General features: G+C 36.4%; 3 protein-coding genes and 1 non-coding gene across 4 annotated transcripts; 2 read left to right on the plus strand and 2 right to left on the minus strand.

Annotated features, from left to right (window-relative positions):
- On the plus strand, window positions 1–73 carry TRNAR-CCU (transfer RNA arginine (anticodon CCU)). Its single transcript has one exon. It is a non-coding gene; the product is annotated as a tRNA-Arg (tRNA).
- A 506-nt stretch (window positions 74–579) lies between these two features.
- Window positions 580–3,384, minus strand: LOC105773141 (protein BUNDLE SHEATH DEFECTIVE 2, chloroplastic). The gene is made up of 5 exons (XM_012594818.2): window positions 3,218–3,384; window positions 3,031–3,128; window positions 2,403–2,466; window positions 1,501–1,597; window positions 580–834 (listed from the first exon to the last, which is right to left on the minus strand). The coding sequence occupies exons 1-5, from the start codon at window positions 3,273–3,275 to the stop codon at window positions 756–758; spliced, it is 396 nt and encodes a 131-aa protein (XP_012450272.1). The 5' UTR covers window positions 3,276–3,384; the 3' UTR covers window positions 580–755.
- Window positions 3,385–3,504: 120 nt separating this feature from the next.
- On the plus strand, window positions 3,505–6,258 carry LOC105773140 (uncharacterized). Its single transcript, XM_052632471.1, has 9 exons — window positions 3,505–3,669; window positions 3,837–3,964; window positions 4,168–4,240; window positions 4,750–4,832; window positions 5,066–5,104; window positions 5,356–5,426; window positions 5,500–5,614; window positions 5,860–5,990; window positions 6,068–6,258. Exons 1-8 carry the CDS (start codon window positions 3,621–3,623, stop codon window positions 5,926–5,928), a joined length of 627 nt encoding a protein of 208 aa, XP_052488431.1. The 5' UTR covers window positions 3,505–3,620; the 3' UTR covers window positions 5,929–5,990; window positions 6,068–6,258.
- LOC105773139 (uncharacterized) lies at window positions 5,860–8,435 on the minus strand. The gene is made up of 2 exons (XM_012594815.2): window positions 7,659–8,435; window positions 5,860–7,017 (listed from the first exon to the last, which is right to left on the minus strand). Exons 1-2 carry the CDS (start codon window positions 8,265–8,267, stop codon window positions 6,658–6,660), a joined length of 969 nt encoding a protein of 322 aa, XP_012450269.1. The 5' UTR covers window positions 8,268–8,435; the 3' UTR covers window positions 5,860–6,657.
- Window positions 8,436–10,183: the final 1,748 nt, after the last annotated feature.

Here is a 10,183-nt window from a genome sequence, read left to right on the forward strand (position 1 = left end):
GCGCTTGTAGCTCAGTGGATAGAGCGTCTGTTTCCTAAGCAGAAGGTCATAGGTTCGACCCCTATCTGGCGCGGTCTAGTTTGTTTATTGCTTTTTGGGTAGATATTTTTTTTGGTGCATTCGGCTTTTCCCATTCATCATGGGTCCACGTGTACCATTTTGTGCTGCCAATTTTATGTGGATATAGCCGCTGGCTGGCTCCATCAGTGTGAAAAAGTAAAACTTGGTCCCTGTTTCTATGGGCGTAGTTGGAGCTGAGTTTGAAGGCTCACAAATCAGAGTATTACATGTGGATGCCACCTCACCCATTTCACTACCACAAATTCAGTATCGATTTCAGAGATTATCACTTTGGAATACTTCACCACACATGCATGCATGAGCAACTTCAATGAATTTGAACTTTAATATTATGATGATGGTCTTGGGATAGAAAAAGGGATTATCCCCAGACTAAAGACATTTGAATTCCATATCCTTTGAACGGTTGCATGTACCAACTAGCTACGCCTAAAGTTTATTTATTTATTTTACTGATTTAGTGACTTTAAACAAAAGAATTGCTATGAGCTTGGCCTGTAAAGAACAAAAAAAAGGTTCTCCCCTTTTTTTTGGCTAAGTATATAACAAACTTGTGCATGCCAAAAACACAACATGAGTGAAGCAAATGTACTGTTAATCCAAGAAACAGGACGAGATTACAAAAGCTTGTTATGGTAAATCTCCTTTGGTGAGACAAAATTGTAGCTTTTATATCAGTCATCCAAGGTGCTCATAAATCCACCAGTAAAGCCAGCTCCATTACAATTCCCACATAAAATCTCCCTTTTCCCCCTGCAACAAAAACACATTAATTCTATCAAATGCCAATTGCTAATACTTCTACATTTTTCATCCATGGGATTAGAATGCTACTGATTCACTGAAATAAAATCACTTCCAAGAATTTTGATGCTAATCCATGGTTGCAGGAAGATTAAAGCATGAGTGCATCACCATTGCCTATATCCTTGAATGACTTTAGTACTTTCTTTGGAACCAAGAATGTGCCAGTTTCTACAACTGGAAATGACAGATTCAACAGCCCATAAGTCCTAATACTAGGTATCAATTATCAATTACTTTGTTTTGCCAATAGAAAAGGTAAAGTACTAAAGTCATTCTCTTAGAGATCTAAAGAATCTACCAGTGAAAGAAAAAAGAGATTTCAAGAATCTGGTCTGCGCTAAACACAAATTTCAGATAAGAGTACTATGAATTGTGCTCAGTTGAATTGTTCATGGATAAAAATTCTATTTTCTTTTAGAACAGAAATTCAACATCAGTATTCTATCTTGTTCTCAATACCAATTCAAAAAGGAAATTGAATTTCCAATCCTTGATGAATGCAGACAACGGAATAAATAACAAACTTTGAATGTGATCATATCTGGAAATGACACAAATGATATTACTGCTCGTTATCATTATCAGGGTAGGTAAGGGAAAAGAAAACAGTACCTGCAAAGCCAACACAGCCCACCAGCTTTAAATTGTCCATTGAAGTGATCAACTGAATTAACCCCAGTTCCTTTGCATTGAGTACATTGTTTTGCACCTGGTAGTTGCATATAGAAACTAGTTATTATTTGTCTGTTGGTCGTTTTAGAATAATAGAACTCAGACAATGAACTCTTGAGTTGAACATTGAAAAACTTTAAGAGCCTAAATGTTGACCTGAACATTCGTTAATAAAGGAAGTTGTCTGGAACAATTATCCAAAAAGTTAAAAGAAGTTCGAGAAGACAAAGTATTCACACCTGATAAACATAGGCTCATAATGTGGAAGAATATAAGTTAATCAATAGGAAGAATTTTTTTTTTTAAGTTGGGTCAAGCGGAAGAGTGAATTGAGAGAGAAACACTTCTTCCACACTTGAGAAGAAATGAAATTGTTGTTCATTCTGTCCCTTCCATCAAAAGGAAACCATACAGCTCTCCAGCCCCATGTAATGAATCATATGAACCATGCAACACCTCAGTATATCTATGTTTAACCAATCTAAGATCCTTACATGGCATCGAATGAATACAAGCACCATAGGCTACATATAAAAAGACATGCTGGATGCTTTGATCTGCTTACTCTTCATATATATATTATATAAAGAAATTAGAATCGTTACTAATCACTCTTATAATTGGGAGTTCCAACCATCCTTCTAGATTGATGTTTAAGATGCCAAATTGCCATACACAATATTAACAGCACAGCCTTAAATTCTAACAGTTTAGTCAGTATCAGTAGATATCAAGAGAACAATGATAATCAACAAAATCTATAGTTATATGAAACAAGAGACCTAATTTCAGGAAAAAAAAAAGATCAGAGAAAAAATGTAATTACCCAAAATTTTCATTACCATTTCCTTTGCAATCAGCACAAACGATGCTAGTTGGTTTAGTACTTTGATTCTTTTCAGCAGCCTGTTAAACAAAAAGCTATGTGAACTTAAAAAGCAGAAAATTGCAGAAGGATAAGAAGAAATTAAGAACAGAGATCCTAACCATACTGAATATCCAGCTTAATAGGTGAATCAATTCCATGTTCATAATCCCATAGCTGAATAGGTGAATAATGATATGTATTCACAATCTAGACCAGGTACCATAAAGTTGAATGTTGCATTGTTTTTCCTAGTTCTCTATGTTATCATTCTTCTCTATTATACCTAAAATCCTTAGCCATTTCCAGAAATCATTCTATCTTAGATAACAAAAACCAAGAATTCATGTTTTCAGTCTAGACTGCAATTTCCTTACTTTTACCATGTTTTCCCCCACAAAATAAATATTAAATCCTATCCAAAATCCAACTTAAAAAGCCATTAGCATCTGAATCATCCCTTCACAGTTCCCACCTTGCAAATTTACGAAAGGGATTGAACCCACTGCAAGAATTCCACAACTTCACTAAAAATAAATGCAAAACTAGGACAGCTTATCAAATGGAAAGTAAAGTAAAAACCAAAAAAAAAAAAACCCTCTTACCTTAGCCTCTAAAGAACACATTCTGGCACTCCTGGAGCTCTTAAACACTTCATTTACCACAAGAACCTTCCTCGGAAAAGAATTATCAATAATTATCCCTAAAACCAATGAAAGAAAAGAGATTAACTCAAAAAAATTGGTCACCTAAGATTAAACCAATATCACTAAAACATCCACATTAGAGTACCCGGCTTATTGCAAGTGTTGAAGGAACAAACAGAAGTGAAAGATAGAGAGTTTGCCATTATAAAAAGAGTTTTCGATTAGTTTATTTTCACTTTTGTGAAGCCCCTTCGTGTTAAAATGCTTTGAACGGGTGGATATTTCAATTGTTCTACTAGATAGGGCTAAATGGAAGCAAAGACATTTGGTTTCAGTGAATTACCCAAACGCCCTTGACACAGCAGTTTAAAAACCATTACATTATGTCAATTGCTAATCGGCAATAAGGGGCAATGGGGTCAATTTAGTCTACAAAACAAGCGAACCATCAGTTAAATTTTATTTTTCTTCCTTTTTCTTGTCGAAAACCCAGACAAACAAAAAAAATTTCTTTGGGCAAATACAGTGAGCAGAGCACAAAGCAGAAAATGGCTAGTAGATTCCTGTTGACTGCTGCTCCATTTCTACCTTCCCAAAGTAAGCCCTTTCTGAATCCAAGTATAGAATTCAATAGTTTATACATAAAAGAAATTTGTGGGAAAAAAAATTGTGGCTGTGGGTAGTGAAATGTGGAGCGTATATTTATCTTTTCATTGAGGAGAGATAAAATTGTAAAGAATTAATTACATGCTTATTTCAAACAGGAAATGAAATGAATGGTCTTTTGGGACAAATGAGGAGCTCATTCCATGGCAAAGTAGGATATAAGCAAAGTTTTTTAAGAAGAGAATGCAATAGTCCTCGTGGAGGCAGACTTCTTGTTGCATCAGTGGTTTGTCTTGTTGAATGAACTTTGATATATATGTTTTTTGCTTGTTTCTTTAACATTTATTTTCCACCTTGAATGTTTAAATTCTTAAATATCCAGGTTGGTGGCAGGAAGTATGAATTGTGATTGAACTGATTTTGGGTTATACTTGGGGTTTTAATTAGTTGTAATTCATGGTTTGAGATAGCTACTTTGATGCTTGGCAGCTAGGAAGGAAGGTCCAAAAGAAAGAAACTGTGGTTCCTGACCCAGATTATCGCATACCCTTTGTCCTACTTGGTGGGTTCTCTGCATTTTCCATACTCAGACACAACCTTTTTTTTTTTTTTTTTCTCTTTTGGTATCTTGGATGGTCTTGAATGATATTCATATGAACCTAACTTGTTTATGCAAGTTTGCCTGTTTTGTTTGTAGATGAATATACTCTATCAACACTAGGGCCATAATAGTTCTTCAATAATTAGTTGTTTATTGTCTGGAGATTGGGACTTTTCTAACTATATATGATCCAAACTGCATTTTGGTATGTGAGCAAGGTTGCATTTTTAGTTGCGTATGGGTTTTGCGCTAGATTGCGAGCAATTGTTTATCGCTGCCTACGTCGATGTTTGCTTCTTTAGAACGTGCATGCTGAGTGTATTATGCTATTATAGACTATCCATATAACAGTCTTTTGATTGATCTTGATCTTTATAAAATTGAATGGATAGGCATTGTCTGCGGTTATCATGCAATTGTCTTCCCGTCTTTCTAAATTATGTTCCCCAAAAATTTGTTTATTTAAACAGGTCTAGCCGGTGGATTGGTTTATACTGACAACCTATTACCAGCTGCACCTGTTGGTTTACTTGGGTTGCTCCTGTTGTTCCAGGTATCAATCCCAGGAAATAGATTATATCATTGAGAAGAATCCAAATTGCCACCATCCGAAGAGCTTTGATCCCTTTATTATATACAAAGCAGTTTTCAAGATACCATTCTGATGAGATCCACAAATATCCAATTTATAGATTCACTTTATTTTAGATTCTATTTCTATAATGCAGTTTGTTTTATAATTCAATATTTTTGCTCAAAGCAGCTGACAGTTTGTTCTTCTTCCAGACTACCAGAGTGAGATTTGTCTTTGACGACGAGGCTCTGGTTAGTCCATTCCTGTCTCAACTTAGCTATTTCTTAAAGCAAGGTGTTTGCATGATCTTTCATGGCTAACAATTATGTGCAGAAACATTATTTTGAGTCAGTTTGCATGATGATGTTTGTAAAGTTCATTTCTGAACTTAAACAGCATTGTAGATATCGAATTTTGGAATATTACAACTTTCTTCATCTTTGAGGATATGGCTAGAATTCTTCACGTGCGCATACATGACTGACAACGTTTGTGGTTTTAGGAGGTAAAAGTAGGAGAGCAGCTTCAGGATTCAGATGAAAATGTCTTCGTGGGCGGAAAGAACCGTTGGAAGTAAGTAATCTTTCAAACTTCTATCCAAAATTTGAAAGAGTAAGCAGCCACTTACTGATCTATTTTACAATAGGTACTCAACATTTGTGAATTGGGAACTTTGGTGGCCAAGTTTCCCAATTCTGGTGTATTTTAAGGAGACACAGACAAAGCCTGAAGGGCAAGTTCACTTTTTCCCAGTCATTTTTGTAAGTAAAATTTTAGATTGTTTTCTATCTTTTTGCTTGTTACTCCATGGTTGTCTAGTCCCCTCCTAGATTGCTACTGTATTTGGTTTTGTCAAAAAAACACAAAAGGTAAAGGATATCAGACAGTTAATCGAATCTTATAGCTGTTTATTTCTACTTGGTTCATGAAACTTCAGGCACAAAATACCCAAGCGTTTAGTGAAATACTTGGTTTTGACCCTTCTGTTAATTTCTGTTGCAAATAGAACGGAAAGCAACTCTATGATGTAATGGTAGAAAGAGCTGGTCCTTCACAAACTAGCGGCCCAAAATAATCCTGAAGACTTGGAGTTACATGATGGGGAGATATTGAGATATCAAACTTCAGGAGCATAAGGTATGACATTTTCCCAAGTCCAACAAGCAAATTTTGTAATGATCTTTACACGTATGTCTTTAACTCTTGCTATACAGGTTAAAACTAGCCATACCCATCATTTGAAGCATCAAAGTGAATATTTTGTCTCTAGATTGCACATGGTTTTCATATCAGATCTGTCATGTATTTATTCACAATCTGTACTATCCTGCAATTGCAGACAATCAACTATAAATGATGTAAGACTCAAGGATGTATATATTATATAGTTCAGGTTTTTGCAGTCTTTAGAGGTATTATATTTGGCCAATTGTAATATATTCTCATTAATATGAAACAGATTTTGTGGGAAGTTCAGAAAAAAAAAAAGTAAAACAGTTCTTTCCTAACTCAAGGTTTGTAACCTTAGCTTCAATTTGTTTACTAGAAATTTAATCAAACAACAGATCTATAAATGGAAATTACAAAAGAAGAAACTGCCATTAACCAGCCAATTGCGAAGAGAAAAGAGGGTTGACGATAGAACCTTTTATCGGCTTCAGTTCAACTTCTCTATCATAAAAAAAATGAAGAAATTTGTATTGGGATGAACTGCATTCCACTGTCTGAGAGCCAAGAAAAATGGCATGCAAAACAACAGATTTGCAGTAAGGTTGTCATCCGTGGAAAATTCGTGCTACTTGCATTAATTCTTGGTGCAATGAGCATCTGTACCATGCTGGGTGCAATGACTATAACCCACACCACTTAGAAAATCCCGTATCTCTTTGGCGGTAGTGTTACTTGCTTGCAACAGTCGTTCATCTTCCTCGTAGATTAGATAAGGGGCTTCACCTTTTTTCCTCGATAACAACTTTTTGGCTCCCTTCAATACATGGTATTCCCATCCCTGTACATCAATTTTAAGCAGAAGCACTGGCTCTGACTCTGGGATAACTTCATCGAGAAGGATGGATCTCACTTGAACTGCTATTTCTTCATTGGACTTGAATGCCAACCTTGCACCAACAGCAGAAACGGCACTGTTGTCAAGCCGGCCAACCAACTGGAGAGAACAAGCAAGGATTTCGCATGAGAAGCACAAAGGGGAATAATATAGTAACAGAAGGAAGCAACATATAAGAAAGGATAAACAATAACTATGGCCTTGCACGAAAAAAGAAACCACAAATATCGAATCTGAATGGCAAAAATGATGCGACAACAGATGATCCATACAGCAAACACCCAGAGATTATCAAGTAATTCCCAGAACTTACAGCCTCTCATTCTTCCAAGCAGAATTCACCAAGATGTCAAGTAAAGTGGTTTGCACTTGCAAAATCATAATCACATATCACACCAGTTTAACTTCAAGCAGAGAGCACAATTACGTCTCATAACTGAAAATGAGGCTCCCTCAGTATCCCCAGACTAAGGCTTCCTTTATTTGAGCATCTATTGGATCCAGGTGACATTGATTTAACCATTGATTCGAAATATATTTTAAAAAAGGCAAGTATTATTGGTCAAACTGGATTCATTGAAGCAACTGAAGCACCTAGCCTACTGGATTCATTGATGTTATGAATTCAACAGTGCCACCAAATTCCCATTTTTAACACCTTATAAGCTCACTAGTTTCAGAGCTAGGTTATAACAAATCAAAATCAGCCAAAAAAACCCATAAAATTAGAAGACTCGTACCTTATGGAAAGTAATATTTCCATTACGGTCAGATGCGGCTGCTTCAAACACAGTAATCAATTCCTCAATCCTATTAAACCAAATGCCATCACAAATCCTTTGCAAATTCTCCAAAACTGGCTCAAAAGCCAACACCCTGAACCCCATAACAGCTGCGGCGAAACTGGCCATCCCGATATTGGCCCCGACATCCACGAAAAACCCATCCCTGTTTTTCCCTTCCAGAAAATCCTGAACAGTGGCGGAGATGTCAGGCCGACGAAAGGGCTTACCTTTAAGAATTCTGACGATGTTCTTGTGAGGCTTGTCAGGGAGGGAGCCTAAGTCAGCTAAGGAGTAAATAAAAGGGTATTTGAGATTTTCTACTTGGTTGGCAATAATGGGATGAGATTGCGGGGAGTTGCGGCAATTAAAAGGAGGGATTGGGAAATTTTGGGTAGATATTTGGGTCTTATAAGATGCAGTGGTGGGGATAAAGGTGGGGTTTTTAGGGGAAAGAAAAGAGAAACAGAGGTAGAAGATGAGGATGAGGATGAGGAGGGAAAGAAGGGTTTTGGGTGAGAGGAGCTTTTGGGTTTTGCTGTGTTCTCGCTTCCATGCGTTTGCCATGGGAAATGAGTTATTTTCTCGTTAATGGATTTTCCGGGAAAATTGTGCAGTTTGATAGATCGGATCTCTGGTAGTGTGGAAAAATTAGAGTGAGATTTCGAGTCATTGAGTAAAGGAGTTGGAGAGGGGAGTGTGCTGGTTACCAATGATGAGTTGCCACGTCTAGAATAAAGGAATTTCTTTTGGGTTCATGAATAATGAATAATCCAAAAGATGGAACTTGTAGCAATATCAATATGGGTGGAATGTGAAGCCCAGCCAGAGAGGCTTCAACAAAATACAATACCCAAAAAGCCCGGACCAACTCGGGAAGCCGAACAACAACATAAAATAAAGGTTCCGAACCCAAAGTCTCCATTTCAAAGGAACCAACCACCACACCCGCGGGAGTTTCGGGACAGAAGACGGCGTTGCCAACCATGGAGACAGGATAGGAAAAAAGAAAGTGAAAGGTTCCATTGTTGAAGTGGCAAACAACTTAATAAGCGGGAGGTGTAATTAAAGAAAAGCTTGTTCAACTTTGTTAGATGTTTTATTATTGAACTAACTCTTTTTGAAGTGATGGTTAAAGTGTCAATGGTAGTATCTATTAATGCTAGCATTGCGACAGGCAACATAATTTTTTATTTTTAGAGTTGGTAATCTTTTCAACAAAATTAATTGGGCAACGACTTGATGATTTTGTGGACGTGTTGGCTCTTACTTGAAGATCCATATTTTGAAAATCTATTTTATATATTAACAAGTATTTGAAGATTGAATCAATTGGAATCAAGTAAATCGAATCCCTTATTTTATTGAATCAATTGGAATCAGGTACTATATATGCATTAATATTCGGGCAAATGACCAAAAAAAGCCTTTTTTTTTTTAAATTACCGAAATGGGCCAATTATTTAATTATTTACCGGAATGGTCCATTTTCCACGAAATCGCGTCCACGTCAACGCGATGCAGGGTACGCGCCAGGAAATCGCGTCCACGTACAAAAAAGTACAAAAAAGATTCAAATGGCACATCACATTCCTCAACAGTCAACTCTTTTAGCATAGAAAATGAATTCTTATGAAATTTGCTGTGCCATATCCTCTTTGCGTTCCTCAAATGGCAGATTGTGATTTTCTCCAAGTTAGGAAAAGCAACCTGCGTAATGATAGAAAGTGCTAATTACAATTAGAAATAACTTATATAAAATGTTAGCTCATCGATGCTTAGGCAAAGGCATCGGTAACTCATATAATTAAGACAGTTAGAATCATTGGTCGTTTGAGAAGAACTTAAATGAATTTAATATAAAATTATATTCAGTTGACTTTTCTGTACGTAACTATTAACATATACACACACTACAAATAATGATTTGAATGTTTCAAAATTTAATTTTAAATCGAAAAAATCAAAATTTAGGGACAAAAAGGGATCTTTTTTGACGAAAAGTGTGGCAAACCACCTTCGGCAGTTTGTCAGCGCGTAGATCTCGAAAATTTATTCGAAATAAAAAAAATCGTCTCAATCGGACAACCGAGCCAAAAGTTATGGCCTTTCAAAGTTTTCCAAGCTAAAAATGAGAAACTGTTCATCCACGTCAGCAAAATCGCGTCCTAGAGGGCGCGATTTGTGTCCACGTAAGCAAATCGCGCTGACGTGGACGCGATTTCGTGGAAAATGGACTATTTCGGTAAATAATTAAATAATTGGCCCATTTCGATAATTTTTGAAAAAAAAAGACTTTTTTTGATCATATGCCCGAATATTAATGCATATATAGTACCTGAATGAAATTCTCGCTTTAGTCTTCACTCCACATTTTACAATTGTCGTTTTAACAGTCTCCGATCACTAAATCAGCAGTCGGCGTTCTTTCTCAGAGAAAACAAACTTCAACCTCCTCATTACATCTAGGTAAGACGCTCAAA

The sequence above is a fragment of the Gossypium raimondii genome, chromosome 6, assembly GCF_025698545.1.
Source record: "Gossypium raimondii isolate GPD5lz chromosome 6, ASM2569854v1, whole genome shotgun sequence".
Classification (NCBI taxonomy): domain Eukaryota; kingdom Viridiplantae; phylum Streptophyta; class Magnoliopsida; order Malvales; family Malvaceae; genus Gossypium; species Gossypium raimondii.

Excerpts from the sequence above, each read along its gene's own strand:
- LOC105773139 (XM_012594815.2), bottom strand. The coding sequence starts at position 8,267 with ATGGCAAACGCATGGAAGCGAGAACACAGCAAAACCCAAAAGCTCCTC. Across the intron at positions 7,018-7,658 it reads GAAATATTACTTTCCATAAG|TTGGTTGGCCGGCTTGACAA; the intron begins GTACGAGTCTTC and ends TGTTCTCTCCAG.
- LOC105773141 (XM_012594818.2), bottom strand. The coding sequence starts at position 3,275 with ATGGCAAACTCTCTATCTTTCACTTCTGTTTGTTCCTTCAACACTTGC. Across the intron at positions 3,129-3,217 it reads CAACACTTGCAATAAGCCGG|GGATAATTATTGATAATTCT; the intron begins GTACTCTAATGT and ends CATTGGTTTTAG. Across the intron at positions 2,467-3,030 it reads TGTGTTCTTTAGAGGCTAAG|GCTGCTGAAAAGAATCAAAG; the intron begins GTAAGAGGGTTT and ends TTTGTTTAACAG.
- LOC105773140 (XM_052632471.1), top strand. The coding sequence starts at position 3,621 with ATGGCTAGTAGATTCCTGTTGACTGCTGCTCCATTTCTACCTTCCCAA. Across the intron at positions 4,833-5,065 it reads GGTTGCTCCTGTTGTTCCAG|ACTACCAGAGTGAGATTTGT; the intron begins GTATCAATCCCA and ends TTCTTCTTCCAG. Across the intron at positions 5,615-5,859 it reads ACTTTTTCCCAGTCATTTTT|AACGGAAAGCAACTCTATGA; the intron begins GTAAGTAAAATT and ends TGTTGCAAATAG.